The sequence below is a fragment of the Brachycentrus maculatus genome, unplaced genomic scaffold (genome assembly GCF_059751285.1).
Source record: "Brachycentrus maculatus isolate JH-2025_06_01 unplaced genomic scaffold, ASM5975128v1 h1tg000315l, whole genome shotgun sequence".
Taxonomy (NCBI): domain Eukaryota; kingdom Metazoa; phylum Arthropoda; class Insecta; order Trichoptera; family Brachycentridae; genus Brachycentrus; species Brachycentrus maculatus.
This window is the reverse complement of record NW_028281064.1, coordinates 204,497-226,407: the sequence shown is the minus strand read 5'-3', so window position 1 is coordinate 226,407 and position 21,911 is coordinate 204,497. Positions and strand designations below refer to the sequence as shown.

The 21,911-nt window shown below is 35.6% G+C and overlaps 1 protein-coding gene across 1 annotated transcript; it reads right to left on the bottom strand.

The window, feature by feature from the left end:
• Nucleotides 1-1,490: 1,490 nt before the first annotated feature.
• On the bottom strand, nt 1,491-21,797 carry Girdin (protein girdin). Its single transcript, XM_088268266.1, has 7 exons — nt 21,572-21,797; nt 18,698-19,114; nt 14,766-15,070; nt 10,718-10,888; nt 7,689-7,905; nt 4,598-6,490; nt 1,491-4,479 (listed from the first exon to the last, which is right to left on the bottom strand). Exons 1-7 carry the CDS (start codon nt 21,626-21,628, stop codon nt 3,424-3,426), a joined length of 4,116 nt encoding a protein of 1,371 aa, XP_088124392.1. The 5' UTR covers nt 21,629-21,797; the 3' UTR covers nt 1,491-3,423.
• Nucleotides 21,798-21,911: the final 114 nt, after the last annotated feature.

Below are 21,911 nucleotides of genomic sequence, written 5' to 3'. Positions count from 1 at the left end.
GCCAGCACGCTCGGGTATCATTCTGGAGGTCCCGGGTTCGATTCCCAGGTGGGGGAGTCAAATAAATGTAAGTGATTTTTACACTGCAATATTTATTCAATATTTTTATTATTATTTACAAAGAATGTATTCTTCAAATCCTCATCCGCACCCCATGGTGCATAGGGGGCTGCATCGTATAAACGCATTGTTATCTTGATCGTTAGCACTTGAAGGAAAGGTGATCGCCTTCCACTTCGGGTACCAGTAAATAAAATATTGGTAAATACCGGTAATATTGAATCAAAAAATCAAATCGTCAAATCAAAAAATGAAGTTAACTAAATAGCTTTTGATTTGACGATGGGTTCCATAGTTAAAGCATTTTGAATATAGCTCTTGATTGAGGTCACTGGTACTCGAAACTATGGATAAAGCGCTCGGCTCGGTGTACTGACTGCCTGAATGCTCGCATCGTAACGTAACACATTAAAATGCTCCGGTCAGTCTCCATCTTAATACAGCAAAATCAAAGGCTCAAAGCTATATTAGTCTGTAATGCAGGACAAACGTCGATTGTGCCATTTTGTAGTGACAAATGAGGCTGTCAAAGCATCTTTGTTACGGAATATATCTCAAATATAAAAATACAATAAAAAAGAATCTCAAATATTGATATACTTTATTCAATATAAATAAACATATGAGAATCATAATACATATTATTATAGCCAAAGATAATTTCATTATACATATGTAGAAATCATACAATAAAATACTGCAGAATCATTAAGTCTTTGATTTACTTATTATTATAATGTATTGTGCGTACGTAAGAGGAATAAAATTAATATAAAATACATATTAAGACAGGTTTAGTTTTGAAATGCAACTGTAATCTACCAATATAATGTGATGTTCCAAAACATACTACATATATGTTTTGATCTGAATACGAATAAAATGCATTATTTTATATATCGCTCACTCCTTTCAAGAACGTCATAAATCAATAATTGACAATTTTCAGTTGTGCATGTTTTCGGAATGCCCTGAAAATGTACTATATCCCAGCAAAAGCAGCATATTTTTAACTTAATATTTACCCGCTACAGGGCAGAAAGTGTTATTTTGGCATTTTGAAGAAAAGGTATTGTTTTATTATTTTTTAAATATACTAAATATTTTTCAAATGGAGAAAGAATCTTCAGGTTTTACCTAAAAAGATCTGTTGCACAGTAAAAAGTTCAATAAGCGGCTTGATATTTATTTTTCGTATATTGTATTATATTTTTAAACTTTAAAAATGTTCTCCTGAAAAATCAAGTTTTTTTTGATATATGACGTTCTTGAAAGGAGTGAGCGATATGTGACGCCTACTTTCAAAATCCGCCAGATCTATGCAAGTCGATTTTACAAAAAATACTAAATTCTCCGGGTAACATTTATGTTTCAAAGATTTGTCTATCTTTATATAAAATATTATGAAATAGAGAATTTTCCCATTTTAATTTTTTTTTTCAGTATTAAAAAAAACACGAGACAAACCAATAATGACGCAATCTTAATTTTTGACCTATCCCCGCTCTCTGATTGTCCGATATGGGTCAGAAGGCAAGTTTCATGAATATAGCGAAATTTGAAATACAATGCTGTTTTTTAATATTTTTTAGCAGGGTTTTCAATTATATAAATATTTTTAACGATAAAACCCACAATTTGCATTCTGAGTATTTATTTTGAAATCTTATAAAATTGGATCTGGTGGATTTTGAAAGTAGGCGACACATATCCTCAATGATTTAGGAAATGTTTTTCGATTCTACCAAAATAATGTTTAGTACTAAATATTACTGCTGATATGAACGGAATGTGAAGGAGTCTTTTTTTATTAATGCTATTAAGTCATTTAATATAAAAAATTCCGTAAAATCTATCTGCTAAAATTTAAGCAATACATAGTCTCTAATTTGACCCTGTAAAGATGCATAATTTTTATTTATGAATTTATTGATGATTTCTTCTTTTCATAATTCACATAGTCACATTGATTACTTGATAATTCACTCGAATCATAGAATGATATAAATAAGATGAAATAGAAAATTTATTTTGAACACAATTATTTCATTACAATAATAATACGTTTATGGGCGGGGATTACAGTCTAAAATATATTATGTATAGCAATATTATTAGTTGATTAACATTACTTAAAACGGAAGTGAAAGTAAAAAAAAGCAAAACATAAAATGAAAGCTGCCAACAGTGCATTTCCTTAAAACAGGTTAGAGGAAGTATCGAGTGAGGACATTGTGAATTCTTATTATAAAATACCACTTAATAATATCATATAGCGGATAAGTAATGCAGAAAGTGGAAGAATTTGATTAATCACATTTTCTAATAAGGCAAAAGTTTATCTTCCGTGTATACTATACATATGTAAACTAAAACTATTGTCTATACATTAGAAATGCTCTCTCGTCGACAATCCTACTCTACTGATGTCGCTGGTATAAAATATAAAAACATAAATAGCAAAATATGGTACTAATGCAAAAGCACTTATCACTGACGATTACCTCAACTAAACCTTACGCTATTACTGGGCTAATTCTTAACTTATAGATTTGGTTGTCAAACAAAGGGGATTCGCCTTTGAAATAATCAAAGATAATAAATTAATATAGAAATAACTTCGGCTCAATTAGAACTCTGTTAAAATTAAATAGATCTTATGGAACAATGGCAAGATTCCAAGAGAGAAGGAAGGGAGTGAAAGCGTTCAAGCGGTAACTTTCAAGTTTCAAGTGGCAAGAAACTAGAGAAATATAAGTAAAGAGCGGGAAATTATTACAAAAATAGGCGCCATTGTCACAAAATTATATACTAAAAATATTAATTAATAAGGAACAAATCATCTTTACATCGGTTATTACATTAAACAAAATAATAATACTGGAATACAATAAAATCTGGTTATAAGTAAAATAAAATATTTCAATAGCTTTTGCGATAAATACTATTTTCCCTGTAGTGCTTATATTACATGATATTTGTACACGCTCAATAAATGTATTAAGGAAACGTACAGGAACCTACATGATTACCGTCTTCCATCGCTGTACGCACTCCTACAAATCTTAAATTTAATGTGCACCAACTAAGAGAATTCAGGAAATAGCACTTACTCAAAAAATATACTTCCTTAAATACGATTCTGTCAAAATCATAAGATTCCAACATTCTAAATCTAGAATATCACGCTTTTTTACCTCTGATTATGCGATAAAGGCACAAATTAAATCACCCATACGCTAATTAAGTACAAATCTTAAGTAAAATATTACTTTGCTAACGTACTCTATATAAGTAGAGTAAATTATTATAATCCATTTATCATCTACCAACTGGGGAACCTAATTAGAATCTAGCGGTTGTTCATACGCACCCATATTCGTACCAAATAGCCGTTTCTTTCGGATTGGGCTTGGCGCTAGTTTTAGATTCTTCTTGCTTGGTATTTATTTCTAATTGGGTAGTAATCTTATTGTCGACATTCTTGACTTCCTGAGTCTGCAAGGTTTGCCCCGCCCCGTCACCGATGACGGTGGAAATCCGATTGTAGACCAAGAACGTCTTGGACGTTTGGGGCTTCTCCGGAGAGTCTTTTTTTGGCTCAGTTTCCGCTTCTATCGGAGCGGATATCCCGGCTTGGGAATTATCCTCCGCTAAGTACACAGCTCTTCTGGAACCGGCGCGACACAGTGCGGCCGTTACGTTCGTGTGAGAGGATTCCGGGGCCTCGAAGCCTTGGAAACTGTTTCTGTGTCCGCTCAGCAAAGTGGAATTCAGTTTGTGGTTCTGCTGCCTTCTCCTCAGGGAGGCTCTGATGAGCGCGTCGTCCCCGCCACCTAGAGACCCGTGGAACGAACTGTGCGATAGCTTTCTAGCAAAACTGTCGGAACTCTGTCTCGGTAGCTCCAAGCTGGACACTGACGGCGCCGCGGTCACGGTGTTGAGCTGATCGTTGGCAGCCTTGGTAACGCTCAGTACATCAGAATTGGCGGAAGCCTCTTCGGAATTTCCCGGATCCGACTCTCCGGATTCGGAGCCCTGTAGAGTGGGTTGAGATTGGCTGAGTTTGGAGCTGTCGTCCACGCTCCAGGAGCGACGGCCGTGACGACTCGGCACTTTGTTGATCAGATCGGACCCGGCCTTGCGAACCTTCTTCACCAAATTCGAACCGAAACTTTTCTTCTTGGGAGTGCAATTATCCAACTTTCTATAATGTTCCATTATTTTCTCTTCGAGCTTTTCCTTTTGACGACACAGGTTGTTCAACTTGTCGGCGAACATTTTCTCTTCCTGGTGGTAGTGTTGCTTGTCCTCCATGGAGTGCGCCAGCAGGTCATGGTACTGGCCGAAGAGACAGGACACATGGTCCAAGAGAGATCTGCGGTCGGCATCCAGCGTGTCATTGATGTGCACCAGCATCTGAAATCAAATCCAAATATTAATACTAGCCCTTCCACTTGAAAGAAAGTCAACTTTTTTCTTATCTTAAACTATAAAAAAGATATGGATATTATGTAGAAATAAATTAAATAATAACCTCGCAACGTTGAGTGATTTTATTCAGCTCTAATTCTAATCCATTAGCTACGTCTGTCTTGGCGCTCAGTTCTCCGGACATCTCTGTATTCCTCAGTTTCAGCTGGCTGGATTCGGTTCTGATGTTTCTATACTCTTCCTGGAGGTGTCGGTATTCATTCTTCATTCTATCGCTGGCGGAAAAGAGATTTCTAAAATCTTCCTTCAGTTTAGAATGTTCCTTTCTGAGATTGGTCAGGTTTCTGGATTCTATTTTTAATCCGTCCACTTCTTCGGTTTGATCTTTCATTTTCTTCTGAAGAGACATATTGTCCTCCTTCAATTCTCGATTTTCAAGTTTAAAGTCTTTGATGGACGATTTGAGGGCCTCTCTCTCTTTGATTAGGGATTCGTATTCGGAGTTCAGCTGTTCGTGAAGGGTTTGCAACGAGTCTTGGTCTTTGAGCAAGCTTTCGTACAAAGTTTTCAATGACTCGAGTTGTTTGACCACTTCCTCCTTTTCCGCAGCGAGTTGGCTGTTGGCCAGTTGGAGGGTTATTTGTTGGGAAGACAGAGAAGTGTTTTGGGAACTCAGAGTAGACGTGAGAACTTGCAGCTTGGCATTTTCCTCTTGGCATTGCTGATACGAGGATTGCAAGTTGGAGAGTTCCGAAGACAGTTGTTCGTACTGGGTGTGAATGTTCGATTTCACTTCACTCTGTTCTAGCTTATTACTGTCGCACAGATTATTCTGGCAAACGCAATGGCCGGATTTATTAGAAGGATCCTTGTTTAATTTACCATTGACATCTTCGATAACATTCTTAATATCGACATTTTTCAAGATGATCTCTATGATGTCCTCTAAGACTATTTCGCTGCGAACGATGTCATTTGTATTGAGTCCTAGTTTCTCCACGCACGTCTTAACCTTTTCAGAACGAACCTTCTCTTCGACGAGATTATTTTGCAGAGCTTGAATAGTTTCCGTATCCATCATCCTTTGCGACAGAAGCTCCTGAGATTTCTTTTCGACTTCTTGCATCTTCGAAACTTGCACTTTCATCGTTTCGGTTGTCTTCTGTAACGCCTTAATCTCTTTACTAGCTGCCTCCTTATCCAGACTGAATGCATCCAGGGCGATATCTTTCTTTTCTACAGTTTCCCGCAATTTCGCGATATCTTTTGTCATGGAAGTATTCTCTTTTTCTAAATGGACAATTTTATTTTCAAAGTCCGCTATTTTAGTCTCTAAGCATTGTGATTTTTCGGCTTCCGGTTTCAAGATGTCTATTTCTTTAGTTTTGGCTTCGACGGACCTTTCCAGATCTTCGGCTCTTCTCTGTATGGAATCGCAGAGCATCCTGACTTTTTGTTTGTCATTAGTGACAGACTCTAAGTGTTTATCTAGTTCTTGAATTTTGCTTCGGTCAGAATCCTTATCGATGTTCAATCTATCGATGTTATTCTTCTGGCTGTCGATGGTATCCTGGAGCTTCCTGTTTTCTTCCAGAGCGTTTTTGAAAATGTTTTCCAGTTCAGTATTTTGTAGATTGAGCCGATTGCAGTTTTCTTGGAGCTGATCGCACTTGAGGCCGAGCTTTTTCTTTTCCTTCTCCAGCTCCAGGAACTTGTCGCTGGACTCGTGGAAGGATTGCTCCTTCAAACTTTCGATTGTCGACATAAGCCTTTTATTCTCCAACTCTAGTTTGAGTGCTCTCGCTTGAGCGTTGCTGGTCAGCTGCTCCGACAGACTGTTATCTCCGGATTCGGACCCCTGGAAATTGGAATCCAATTCTTCTTCCTGATTTTGACTGCCAATATTTGACGTGTTCAGCGTCGTTTTGATGATGTACTGAAGATGTGTATTTTCTTCTACGAGTTCTTGAATCTTTTGTTGATTCATATCTCTTTCCTGTAAATAAAAACAAATAGCACATTAATAATGGCAAATACCCTTTCTAAAAGATTAAAAAGCCTGTATTGATGGGGCTTTTTTTTTTAAATAAATAAAAACAGAAAAATTTGATATTAAACATCCAGGTTTAGAATAATTACTTAAAAGAATAAAAATCAACATCAGATCAGTGTGTACTTGTCTGTAATTCTGTTATAGTTACTTATAAGTATACATAATTAGTGCAAAATTTTTCATACTACTGGTAAATAACTGAGGTGCTGTTTAGAGCTGCCCGAGACAAGGACAACAACTTTCAAGTGATAGTCGACGTCAGGGGGACCTGACATGGCACAAACAGAAGAAGAAGCTCTAATAAAACTGAAGTTATGAAATTGAAATTCATATACAAGGGATGGATCCCCTTTTGGGGCCGGCTAGGTCAGAGGTCGGCAACCTCTTGGACCAAACTAGAGTAGCGAAACAGTTCTTGGGAGCCAGTTTTTAATTAACAATAAAATTTAATTTATTGAAAGTTTAAAGGAACGCGTGTGAATGGTTGTCTATAGTATAAATAGGTATGTGTGCTATCAAACGAGCCTATTATTGGCATATTGAACATGAAAGTGGTCTGAAACTAGTGTGGTTTTTCAAAGGTTGTTATCATTCCAACGTTTACATTTTTAATAAATGTAAGGTTTAATGTGGGCTCATATGTGCTTAAACCGCACTATCCCTCCTTACCCAACTGAACTAAAAATTAATATGAACAGAACAATAATAAAAAAAAATAAAAAATAAAAAAAACTCTTATCCGCACCCAATGGTGCATAGGGCACTGCGTCATATAAACGCAGTGTTATCTTGATCGTTTACACATGAAGGAAAGGTGATCAGCCTTCCGCTTCAGGTACCAGTCCAGGGTAATATTGAATAAATATTACAGTGAAAAAATCACTTATATTTATTTTACCCCCCTTGGGAATCGAACCCGGGACCTCCAGAACGGTAGCCGAGCGTGCTGACCATTACACTACGGAGGCGGACAAATATAATAAATATAATAATAAAAAAATATCAAAACTAAAATTTCAGTAAAAAATGTCACATTGAATTTGACAAAGAAAGAGCCACACAAATTGCTTAAAGAGCCAAACGTGTCCGCGAGCCGCACGTTGCGGACCCCTGGGCTAGGTTAATCTGGAGGCAAACTTACAAGGGCCACGTCGTTCTCCCTCTGCTTCATCTTCATGATCTCGTGCTGCAGGTCCATGGTCTTGTCGGCGCGGTGGCGCGCCTGCAGCAGCTGGTCCTCCAGCATCTCGCGCGTCTCCAGCAGCACGCGGTTGTCCTCGCGCAGCTCCGTCTCGCGCGCCTTGTAGAACTCCATGTCCACCAGCTTCTCCCGGTACTTCTGCACTTCCATCTCCAGCCTGGCACAGAAAGCCGTACAAATAAACTCGTGTTGGGAGAACAAAAGAGGTGCCGGAAGACCCCAAAAGAGATTGGCTGTCCAAACTTAAAACACAGTAAGGGACATTTTTTAGTAGTACGTTTTTTTGCATTTTTGGACTAAGTAGAATCTACTGTGTTTTGAGTTTGGACAGCCGAGATGGTCTGACGACATTGTCTCTGTGGGGGGTAAAAACTGGCTGCAAGGAGCAACCAACCGGAAATAATAGAAAGAAGGGGAAGAGGCCTATATCCAGCAGTGGAGGTCAGAGGGCTCATAAAGAAGAAGAAGACAAGGATGTGAATCCCAAGAAAACAATCAAAGCTTTTTTTTTAATTAAACACTTTGATTATACCATTATTTTCTTTTTTCTTTTAACCCTTATCGGCACCCAATGATGCATAAGGCACTGCATCGTAGCGATGCAGTGTTACCTTCATGCAATTAACGTCAATAATTATTGGCATAAAGGAAAGGTGATCAGCCCTCCGCTCTAGGGTGAGATAAATATGAGTCCTGGGTGATATTAAATAAATATGAGAGTGAAAATCTCCCTTATTTATTTTGACCCCCCTGGGAATCGAACCCGGGACCTCCAGTACGGTAGCTGAGCGGCTGACCACTACACTACCGAGGTGGACCACTTAATACCTAAATATAAATAATAAAGTAAAAGTTTTACTTTCACCTGTAGATGAAAATGTCTGTTTTCGAAACTAGTCGTGTGTAATAAAATAAAACTCAAAGTATTTGGACACACTCAAAATGTTGCAAATAAATTATCTGGTCAAATTATAAGCTTAAATAATAAAAATTAAAATGATATTTTCTGGCATTTCTCATGTGTGTGATTATAATCCAGGATTCGGACCTCACATACTAATAAAAGAGTTTCTGCTCAATAAAAAGCTTCCTTTCATTTCACCAATAGAGGTCTCTAGTGAAGTTCAAGTGATTCAAGAACAATGTTTCAAAATTGGTTCATATATAAAGAACTTCCAAGAATTTGAGTAGTGTGGTGAATTGGTGAATGTTACACGTGTGTAAAGTGATCACTTAAACTAGCCTATGACTACTACTACTACTACTACTATCACGCCGTTTCCCCGCAGGGGTAGGCAGAGAAGATGGAACGCCACACTCCTGTCCTGACATACACTCCTCGCCTCCTTCACATCCATACATCTAGTCATACATGCCCTCCGATTACGCAGACTTTTGACACCGCCAGATTTTAGGTTCTGATTGATTTGATCGTGCCAAGTCTTTTTCGGTCGTCCACGTTCTGTTTTCCCTCTCACATTCGCCACATATATTTTCTTAGTCATTCTCTCGCTATCCATTCGCTCCACATGTCCATACCACCGCAAAGAGCTCTTCCTAATCTTTTCAATTATTCCTCGTTCAGCCTTACATTCCTTTCTTATATCGTCGTTTTTAATTCTGTCATACAATGATTTTCCACACATTCGTCTGAGGGAGCGCATTTCAACAGCGTTCACTCTGCTTTCATCTTTTTTTAGAATATCTTTTACATACATATCGCTCACTCCTTTCAAGAACGTCATAAATCAAAAAACTTGATTTTCCAGAACGTTTTTAAATTTTAAAAATATAATACAATGTATTAAAAATAAATATCGAGCCACTTATTGAACTTTTTACTGTGCAACAGATCTTTTTAGGTAAAACCTGAAGGTTTTTTCTCCATTTGAAAAATATTTAGTATATTTAAAAAAAAAATTTAAACAATATCTTTTCTTCAAAATATTAAACAACACTTTCTGCCCAGTAGCAGGTAAATATTAAGTTAAAAATATGCCGCTTTTGCTGCGATATAAAGGGTCCGCCAAATGACATTTTTTTTTTGAAAATGGGGCGCAAAACATCGAGTGTAGCTTCGGCTGTGTGGCACGTAGCGCCGTCCTGTTGAAACCAAATGTTGCCAATATCCTCCTCTTCAATTTTTGTGAACAAAAATCCGTTCAACATGGCCCGATAACGATCGCCATTGACTAACGGCCACTCCTTGCTCATTTTCAAAGAAAAATGGCCCAATTATGCCTCTGGACCAAAATCCGCACCAAACAGTGACTCGTTTTGGGTGTACCGGCTTTTCAATGTATGCGTGCGGGTTTTCTGTGCCCCAAATACGACAATTTTGCTTGTTTACATACCCGCCAAGATCAAAATGAGCTTCATCCGAAAAGATGATTTTTTTGGCAAAATCGGCATCTTCTGTAAGTCGAATGTCGCAATATTTCCCAGCGTTGTTCAAGCGTATACACAACCATATTCGCTCAGCGGAAGGATAAAACTAATTATCTGTCAAATCAGACATGAGCTAAGTGTTACCATTCACGAAATAAGCACTAGTTGAAAAAAAAAACTTTAGATGGCGGACCCTATAGTACATTTTCTGGGCATTCCGAAAACATGCACAACTGAAAATTGACGATTTTGCGATAAATACTATTTTCCCTGTAGTGCTTATATTACATGATATTTGTACATGCTCAATAAATGTATTTAGGAAACGTACAGGAACCTACATGATTACCGTCTTAATATCTTTTCTTCAAAATGTTAAAACAACACTTTCTGCCCTGTAGCGGGTAAATATTAAGTTGGAATATCCCTCTTTTTCTGGGATATAGTACATTTTATGGGCATTCCGAAAACATGCAAAACTGAAAATTTACGATTTTCGATTTATGACATTCTTGAAAGCAGTGAGGGATATTTTTTTGAACACATCCAAAGATGAATTAGCATAGTTCGCATGCACGTACCTGTCTGCCCTGTCAGCCCTTTCTCTGAGGGCGTCCACTTCATCCCGGTAAGTGGCAGTTTTCCGCGCCTCATTGCACCATACTTGACTCTCGTTCCTTAGCTTGCTGAGGGCCAACTTGGTGTGCTCTAATTCCTCCCGGCTCTCCGCGAGCTGCTCAGACTTTTCTTCCCTGGAAAAAAAGGAATAAAATTACATTGTCGATCGGTATCGGATGCAGCAAACGTAGAAAAAGGGTCATTTTGTAAAAGAGATTAAAAATTACAGTGTCAATCAATATCGGATACTGCAAATGTACAAAAAAAGGTCATTTCATAAGAGAGCTTAAAAAATACATAGTAGATCAGTATCGAATGCTTCAAATGTACAAAAAAGGTCATTTTGAAAAACAGCTTCAAAATTACATTATCAATCAGTATCTGATGCTGTAAGTGTATAAAAAGGGTCGTTTCGTAAGAGAGTTCAAAAATTACAATAAGTATTAGTATCTGATGCTGCAAGTGTACAAAAACAGTTGTTTCTTAAGTGAGATAAAAAATTACACTGTAGATCAGTATCGAATACTGCAAATGTACAAAAAAAGGGTCATTTCGTAAGAGAGCTTAAAAGTTACATTGTCAATCAGTATATGATGCTACAAGCGTACAAAAAGGGTCATTTCGTAAGTGAGATTAAAAATTACACTGTAGATCAAATATACAAAAAATGGTAATTTCGTAAAAGAACTTAAAAATTACATTGTCGGTCAGTATATGATGCTACAAGTGTACAAAAAGGATAATTTTGTAAGAGAGCTTAAAAAAGACGTTGTTGATCAGCATTCGATGCTGCAAATGCACAAAGAGGGTCATTTCGTAAAAGAGTTTAAAATATTGATAATATTTTTTTCTTTGTTATTTAAATCATATCAAGGTCGTTAAATCAAGTAAAATAATATAATAATAATAAATAAAAAATCAGAATGATATAAATATAGGCTGAGCCATAATCAAGTTAATGACTTGTCCAATAACTCAACAGTTACAATTTGAGGCGAACTTCATGTAACTCCTACAATATAATTATGAATATTTAAATTTTGATTATAGGCCTATTACAAAGTGAATCTAATTTATCGATTGAGCTGGTGGGTAATTAGTGTGGCTCCATAATTATAATAAACATTTGTATGTAATTAAATATTCCTAACTAACTAACTAACTAACCATCACGCCGCTTCACCGCAGGGGTAGGCAGAGAGAATAGAGCGCCACACCACTCTGTCCTTGCAAACATTCTTCGCCTCTTCCACGTTCATACATCTCCTCATACATACCCGCCGATTGTTACGACTCCTAACCTGACCACTTTCAAGTATTTGGCATACCTGATCGTGCCATGTTTTTCTCGGTCTTCCTCTGCTTCTTTTCCCACTAACATTCGCCTCATAAATTTGTTTTACCGTTCTTTCGTCACTCATTCGTTCCACATGTCCAAACCATCTCAACACACCTTTCTTAATTTTATCGATAATGCTTATCTCAGCTTTGCATTCCTTCCTTATTTCACTATTCGCACATCTATCATACATCGTTTTGTCGCACATTCTTCTGAGAGATCGCATTTCGACTGCATTCAGTCTACTTTCATCCTTCTTTTGCCAACTCCATGTTTCACTTCCATACATTAGAGTCGGAACCAGGACTCCGTTGTGCACTGCCAGTTTAGCTTCCGCTGATAGGTTTTTATTAAATATTCCAATTTTTATATTTAAATGTTAAAATGTTCGCCTCCGTAGTGTAATGGTCAGCACGCTCGGCTACCGTTCTGGAGGTCCCGGGTTCGATTCCCAGGGGGGGTCAAATAAATATAAGTAATTTTTCCACTCTTATATTCATTCAATATTACTCTGGACTGGTACCTGAAGCGGAGGGCTGATCACCTTTCCTTCGTTGTTTACGATCAAGATAACACTGCGTTTACATGATCCAGTGCCCTATGCACCATTTGGGTGCGGATAAGGATTTGAATGAATGAATGAATGTTAAAATCAAACAATGATTTTTTGAGTCTACTAAATTGTATTCTAACATTTTAAACATTCAATACATAAAATACATGAACACTACACTTAAATACCTAGTAAATTTCTAATTTGAAAATAAAGTCATACAAAATCAACAATATCTCAAATAACACACTTCGGATGGAAATAATGCTTAAGGAAAATAAAGAGTATTTTACCTTCTGCGCTGGCCTGATTTCATAGGCAGAAAAGAAGAAAATATCCAATGTTTTTAAATGAATATTATATTCCAATTATTAAGGTCTTAACTATAATAATAATAAGATAATAAAACCCTTATCCGCACCCCAATGGTGCATAGGGCACTGCTTCATATAAACGCACTGTTATCTTGATCGTTTATACATGAAGGAAAGGTGATCAGCCCTCCGCTTCAGGTCCAGGGTAATATTGAATAAATATTACAGTGAAAAAATCACTTGTATTTATTTGACCCCCCCTGGGAATCGAACCCGGGACCTCCAGAACGGTAGCCGAGCGTGCTGACCATTACGCTACGGAGGCAGACAATCAAATACCTTTGCCAGCAGTCCGCAGGCATTAAAAAACATCCGTCCGAAATGTGTTAATTAATAAATTAATAAAAGTGAGAATAGTTTCAGGCTTATTTTTCACATTAATTTCAAAGATAAATCTAATTGAACACATAGTGATTAAATAAAACGTCCATTAAATTCATTTTGAAGTTAACATTAACCTAAATTAATGTGGCATTCACCCAATGTTTTAATAACACGCCACGATCAAGTTCAGATCATTTTCTTTTTGCGTGTAAAAAGTGTTTGGACTGTAATTGGCTAAGGAAACAATGGATTGGTGGGAAAGTTGAGCGCTTGTCTATGGCCAACAATAAGCCTTCCTGCATTTCTTGGGGGCTCACCCGACTGGTTCACATACTAAACAATCCACTGAATGAGAAATATGGGAAAATATGCATGTAAAAGTTTTGAATATACAGCTTAAAATTCGCTGGGCACCACCATACTGTTTTTCAACTCTACCTGGTCATATATATATATGTACAAGGAAATAGAAAATTACATGTTACTAATTTGATAATAACTGGCAGTAAAAAAGGTTTATATTTTATATTTGAAGCTATAACTTTGAGATTTTCCATTTTATAATTAACACATAAGTTTATTTTAAAAACACTATAATTATTTTATTATAATTTAATTATAATATCTACTAATATTGTTCACAATAAAAAATAATTTAAATCGTTACAAGTGAGTTTAATTTGGTTGCGTACAATATTTTATTAGGAAAAGTAATGTATTCTCAAGGTTGACGTTACTTGGGTATGTAATTCTGATACGATACAGGTTTTGCATACTCATAAGGGGACTACTGCATAATGTATGAAGGCGCGCTAATGGCAAAAGGATGGAGCGTGCTATTTATGGAGATACACTCACAGTTCCCTCAGACGAATGTGTGGAAAATCATTGTATGACATAATTAAAAACGAAGATATAAGAAAGGAATGTAAGGCTGAACGAGGAATAATTGAAAAGATTAGGAAGAGTTCTTTGCGGTGGTATGGACATAAGGAGCGAATGGATAACGAGAGAATGACTAAGAAAATATATGTGGCGAATGTGAGAGGGAAAACAGAACGAAGACGACCGAAAAAGACTTGGCACGATCAGATCAATCAGAACCTAAAATCTGGCGGTGTCAAAAGTATGCGTAATCGGAGAGCACGTATGACTAGATGTATGGATGTGAAGGAAGCTAGGAGTGTATGTCAGTACAGAAAAGTGTGACGTGCCATCCTTTCTCTCTACCCTATGGGGAAATGGCGTGATGGTGATAGCAGTAGTAGTATAAAATATTATGAAATGTGGACAAAACAAGTAAGTTTGTTAACGAATCCTGAGGAGTGTATGTCAAGACAGAAGAGTGTGGCGTTCCATCCTCTCTGCCTACCCCTGCGGAGAAACGGCGTGATGGTAGTAGTAGTAGTAGTAACACTCACAGTTCCTGGCGTTGCTTCCTGAGCCTGGCCTTCCAGTCGGCGAGCTCCACCGCCAGGTGATTGCTGTCCGTGATGTTGGGCGTGGAGGTGTTGTAGGAATTGGGAGCGGACCGGATGGGACTCTGCTTGTTGGCCCGCCTGGTAGAGTCCTCGCTTGCGGGAGCGTCGGTCACGGCCAGGTTGGCCCAGTGGCTGAGGTAGTGGTCTCTCTCCTTGGCCAGACGGCGTATGTGATTGTACATCGCTGCCGATTGGAAGAAGTCCATCGAATCGGGAGTCAGAACCACCGTTTGGTTGTCTGTAACCTACAAACATTTTTTTTTTAAAAGAAAGATATAAATTGGAATCAGAATGTGCAAAAGAAGGTGTGCAGTTAGGTAATAGGATATAAAGATTTATCAGATTTAGTGGAGTCTTATTTATAAAATATGACAAGACAAATAAATGAACTATGTAACAAGTCTTGATAGATATAAGATATTGAATCCATTGTGTCTATTGTATTGTTTTTAGGGATCAACCTTATTAATTTATTATTAACTATACACATCCACTATAATTTTTAAGACTTATAAACTAAATATGCTATAAATCCTTGTACTGTGATTAATTGGAGAAAAGAAGATAGTGGAAATGATTTGACAAACAAATGAGTTTTTAAATTTTTTCTAAAGATCATCTCAATTTCACTATTTCTAACTACTGGTGGAAGAGCATTCCACACCATCGGTCCTGCAACAGCAAAGGCACGCTCGCCAAATTTAGTGCCATATTATGATTAAAAATGAATGCAAAAATGATGCCTATACATTATATTCTCTATTATTATTATTATTTTTTTTGACATCTCATCAAAGATGAAGAAGAATATGGAAGTCTGGGCATTTACGGGGCTGACGAGCGTCATAGGCTGGTTTAAGTGATCACTTTACACACGTGTAACATTCACCGATTCTACCCATTATTGACAACCACACTACTCAAATTCTTGGAAGTTCTATATATATGAACCAATTTAGAAACCTTGTTCTTGAATCACTAGAACTTCACTAGAGACATCTATTGATGAGATGTAAAGAAGCTTTTTACTAAGCAGAAACTCTTATATTAGTATGTGAGGTCCGAATCCTGGATTATAATCACACACATGAGAAACGCCGGAAAATAACATTTTCATTTTTATTATTAAGCTTATATTTGACCAGATAATTTATTTAAAACATTTTGAGTATGTCCAAATACTTGTTCACAAAATCTGGATTATCTCCAATTACAGGAGTTATTTTCATATTATTTTTTTTTGACATCTCATCAAAGATGAAGAAGAATATGGAAGTCTGTTATATATATTCTCTATGTTTACCAAAAATATTAGGATGTGGTAGTTACGAATCAACTGTTCGCCTTCGTAGTGTAGTGGCTAGCATGTTTGGCTACTGTAAATGAGGACACGGATCATTTCTTCACTCTTTTATTTATATAACATTACTCTAGACTGGTATTTCAAGTGTAGGATTGATCACCTTGACTTTATGTTATTAACATTGAAGTAAATACTCCAAAAATTTGATACAGTGACATATGCACCATTGAGTGAATATACGGATGCAAAAAAGAAGCAGATAAAAAGATACAACTTTTTTTGATTGAACAAACAGTATTGTATTTTATAAAAATAATAAAAAGGTGTGCTGTAATAAACATTAACAAAACAATGAAAACAAATCTATGATCTAATTATTGAAACATAAATTTTAAGTGGATAGAAAAAAAACATTCCTAGTGCTTCATAATTTAAGTGGTCATGTGGAAAGGATTAGTGACACTGAGCCCTTGACATAATTTTATAAACTGAACTGACAAAACAAAAAAAATATATTTTGAGAGTATCCAAATACTTGTTCACAAATTTAGATTATCTCCAATTAGGAGTTACTTTTTACATTATTTTTAACATTTCAACATAGATGCAGAAGAATATGGAAGTCTGGGCATTTACAGAGCTTATGACCATCATAGGCTGGTTTAAGTGATCACTTTACACACGTGTAACATTCTCTAGTAAACTCTCGGATACTGTGTTACGAGTTTCATAAATATACCCTAAATATACCAAGCGCCCTTGAGGTAGTATTTTACGAAAATGGCGCTATATAAGTAATCCGAATTTATTATTATTATTATACCTAGAAGTTTGAAGAATTTGAGTAGTGTGGTTGCCAATCATGGGTAGAATTGGTGTGTAAAGTGATCACTTAAACTAACCTACGACGATCGTAAGCCCTGTAAATGCCCAGACTTCCATATTCTTCTTGATTTATGTTGAGATGTCAAAAATAATGTAAAAAATATATTTATTGATTTGGCGCTTAATTTGAACTCCATTTTAATTTATGAATTAATTTTTAAAAAATAATATGAAAATAAATCCTGTAATCGGAGATAATCCAGATTTTGTGAACAAGTATTTGGACACATTAAAAATGTTGTAAATCAATTTTTAAATCAAACACAGATTTTTTGAGTCTACTAAGTTGTATTTTATTAAAAACACATAAAAATTAATATTGTGACAACTGTTTCGCCTATAACTTGGCAAGACAACTGTTACAATATTAATTTTTACGTGTTTTTAATAAAATACAACTTAGTAGACTCAAAAAATCTGTGTTTGATTTAAAAATGAATTCATAAATAATAAAAGATAAACTGAAAAACATCCTTAATGTTAAAAATATGTAGTGTGCAAATGGTGTAATTATTTTTAACTTATGATGACAATAAAAAAAATAAGAGTTAAAAACATGGTTGACCTTACTGCCTAGCCTGTGGATGTATTGTAGTTTATTAGTTTTAAATCATCATTTGAATGGTGAATGTAAAATTGGTGTAGGCTGTTCAAAGAATCAGGGTTACATTTCAATGTCAGCATGGTTGGAATGGCTTTTATAATACAAATCACATTAGGAAGAAGAAAAAAAACTGTTTATTGCGGAGGGAAACGGTACACTGAAGGGTGAGGTTCACGTTTGGTGAATAGGTGAACGGATGAATCATGGCGGCTCATGCGTGAAGCCAACATTGATACATTTGCATATCTTCTTGGTTGTATTAAATTACACTGTCAGGTGTCTGACAAAACACAAAATGATAGCTCTGGGAAGAAGAAAGTAGCGAAGAGGATGAAATAAACCTATAACTGATATTTTTTTGGAAATAATATAAGTATGTATGTATAATAAATTAATGGACATTTTTCACCAAGTATCTTTTATTTATTGATTTGGCGTTTAATTTGTAGAACTCCATTTTGATTTATGTATTAATTTTTAAATCAATCTTTTATTTATTGATTTGGCGTTTAATTTGTAGAACTCCATTTTGATTTATGTATTAATTTTTAAATCAAACTACAAGTTGTATTTTATTGTTTAAAAAACACATAAATTAATATTGTGACAATTGTTTCGTCTAGTTATGGCATTTTCAAATGAATGTGAAGATTAAAAAACCGTCAGTCCATTTAATCTTCACACTCGTTTGAAAATGCCATAACTAGGCGAAACAATTGTCACAATTAAAAATTTAATGTGCTTTTTAATAAAATACAAGTTAAATAAAGTAGAATTCAAAAAATCTGTGTTAGATTTAAAAAGTAATACATAAACTATCTTTTGTTTGTTTTTAAAGTAGAGTAGTTTTGTTCGAACTATAATGATTGCTAATTGAGTAGTCCACTTGAAAACCATGTTACGTTAAAAAATTTACGTTTTTTAGCCAATAACGGCAATCGGTAGAATACAAGTTTGTTAGAAAGGTTGAGATATTATTGGGAAATGGAATAATTAATCAATTCCGTTTCCCACTAATATCTAATACTTTTTATTTTTATTATACAAAATAAAATGGTGTAATTAGGTTAATAAACCAACCTGTTTAATGCACTCCACTATTCCATGCTGAATCCCAACATCGAGTTCTTTAATCCGGGTTATGAAGATTTCTTTATTAGGACACTGGACGGCAGCTCCGAGAAGAAGTAAAATAAGCAGTTTCATGTTCTCGAGTCCTTCCTTGGTTTCCGGGGTCTTTCCCAGACTTATACATTCCGGAATAATCAGCAAAGTTTGACCGAGTTCTTCCTCAAACAGGGCTTTAATGTTCTTCACTATGCAGTCGAAGTTCTTGACCCTTCCCACGGCCAAGGACCGGCCTTCGAGTCCGTCCAGGCTGGAGATCTGGTGCGGGGGCTCTGGGTCTATCTGGAGCACGACTTCGTTGAACAACTGCCCGTTCCATAGTGAGGAATAGTCGGATAAGCGTTCAGGCTGCGGCAGACAGGAGGCGAGCTGGAACGAACCGAGAACTTACAATCTACGAAAAATTCTCTAATAACATTACGGCAGGACCTCTATAATACCCATTATGCCTAGAATGGGCTGACCAAGTGGATATTCCTGTGCCAGCGAGGATGCTTTTACGTAAATTGCAAAACAAAGCTTTTTAGTTGTATTTATAACTGTGGCATTTAATTTGTAGAACTCCATTTTAATTTATGTATTGTATTAAATGTTTAATCAAACACGAATTATTTGAGTCTACCAAGTTGTATTTTAAAGTTAAAAAACATGTTAGATTGTAAATATTTGGGTAATATATCCAACATTAAACACGGTTATTGGATTGAAATCTACTTTTATTTACATATATTTGATAATATGTGACGCATTTCATCTTACTAAGACATTATCAAACACATATTGAGTGTTTGATAATGTCTTAATACTACAAAACGCGTCACATGTTCTCATATATATGTTAATAAAAGTAGAATTTAATCGAATAACTGTGTTTAATTTTGAATATATTACCCAACAATGGGGTAATATATCCAAAATGAAATTCCATTATTGGATTGAATTCTACTTTTATTTACAAACATATATGATAATATGCGACGCGTTTCGTATTATTAAGACATTATCAAACACTCTATGATTTATTATTAGTGTTTGATAATGTCTTAATAAGACGAAGCGCGTAACAAATTATCATATACATATATGAAAATTAAAGTAGAATTCAATCCAATAACAGTGTTTAATTTTGAATATATTACCCAACAATTTAATATGGAATTCTACCAACTGTCTGCAGTTACAATAAATATGTTACATTGTTACATGTTAAAACTAATACTTAAGTACCTAGAATTGTATAGCTATATAAAGACCATCAGTCCATTTAATTTTAACATTTGTTTGAAAATGCCATAACTAGGCGAAACAATTCTCAAAAAAAAAATTATGTGTTTTTTAACAATAAAATACAACTTAGTAGACTAAAAAAATCAGTGCTTGATTTAACATTTCATGCATAAAACTTTTAACTTGTCATTAAATAAATCTCGACCAACTAAAAAAATTGATTACCTTAAAAAAGTTGAAAACATATTTTTTTCATTTGATGAAAATACCCTACAGATTCTCTGTACTGTAATCCGAACGCTCCACTAGTCCCCACAGAGGGAAAAATTTTCAGCGTTCGGATTAAAGAGGTCCTGCTGTATATTGATATTTAAAGATTATAACCTATACCTATAAGTCTGCAAAAAATTATCTAATAATATTGATATTCTAAGATTATAAGAACCTAAGTTATCTTTTGAAAATATATATCTGGGACCTGGATGCTAGATGTTATTTTGAAGTTTTATATTTTTATTTTTAATCTGATTTATTTTAGTAATAAAAATGACAGTGATTATATTGAATTTAAAACCAGACGCTCAAGATGCAAAGGCAAAAAATATTTATATTATTATTTAGATATTTTTGATGAGATACAATTGTACTAGACATTAATTGTGTTGAATTTCTCAGTCAAATCTAACTAACTAACCATCACGTCGCTTCCCCGCAGGGGTAGGCAGAGAGAATAGAGCGCCACACCACTCTGTCCTTGCAAACATTCTTCGCCTCTTCCACGTTCATGCATCTCCTCATACATATCCGCCGATTGTTACGACTCCTAACCTGACCACTTTCAAGTATTTGGCATACCTGATCGTGCCATGTTTTTCTCGGTCTTCCTCTGCTTCTTTTCCCACTAACATTCGCCTCATAAATTTGTTTTACCGTTCTTTCCTCACTCATTCGTTCTACATGTCCAAACCATCTCAACACACCTTTCTTAATTTTATCGATAATGCTTATCTCAGCTTTGCATTCCTTCCTTATTTCACTATTGGCACATCTATCATACATCGTTTTGTCGCACATTCTTCTGAGAGATCGCATTTCGTCAAATCTCATTAATAAAATTAAATAGATAAAATAGTACGTAGAAATCAGTTTATTTTATAAAGTAATATTAAAAAAATTACGGTGCCAAAATTTATATTCTAAACACGCAGAATTTTTGTCAAGGATGAAGTCCTTTCCGGACATAAAATAAGTTTACATGTAATATTTGCTGTAAGATTTAGTTGCACCATGAGAAATGTGATTTTCAATAATGAAAATCCATTCAATATTTACATTGACAGTAATATAAATACGGTTTATAAAGAAAATAAACAACATACTCGGAAAAGAATTACAGAGCGTTATGTTGCAATACTTAGAGCAGACAGCAAATGCTCGAACACCTGCTGCTAAAAATGTCACTCAGACGAAGCTAGTTAACAAGTAACTAAAAACCACAGGTCGATGATAAATTTTGCTGCTAAACATACTTGGAAGCATCCACCCATGACGGCTTGGTTACACTGTTTGTTACTACCACAGGTGCAGAATTTAACTTACCCATGACACCAGAGGCCCACCCAAGAACTCTTCGATGTCAGCACCCGAAGCAGCCATAATTAGAAAAGTAGATATCACATTTATCTCATTGAGAAAACTTAAAACTACACTATTGTCCAGCCGTCACCGCGATCAACCATACTCAAAAACCAAACCGCACAAATTCACGGACAACATCTGCGAACTGAAGTAAACCGCAACAACAAAAAGTAATGAAGGCAAAAGTGTGGCTATATGAAAATAACAGTGAATGTTTAACGCGTAAAAAATAAATGCCCTCTGAAAACCGGGGCTAATTAATAATTAGTAGAAACATATATAGCTATTTTGCAGTTCTGTA

Coding starts and splice junctions, on each gene's coding strand:
- Girdin (XM_088268266.1), bottom strand. CDS start 21,628: ATGGCTGCTTCGGGTGCTGACATCGAAGAGTTCTTGGGTGGGCCTCTG. Junction 15,071..18,697: donor TAGTGGAGTGCATTAAACAG/GTTGGTTTATTA, acceptor AAATGTTTGTAG/GTTACAGACAACCAAACGGT. Junction 7,906..10,717: donor AGGGCTGACAGGGCAGACAG/GTACGTGCATGC, acceptor TTTCTGTGCCAG/GCTGGAGATGGAAGTGCAGA.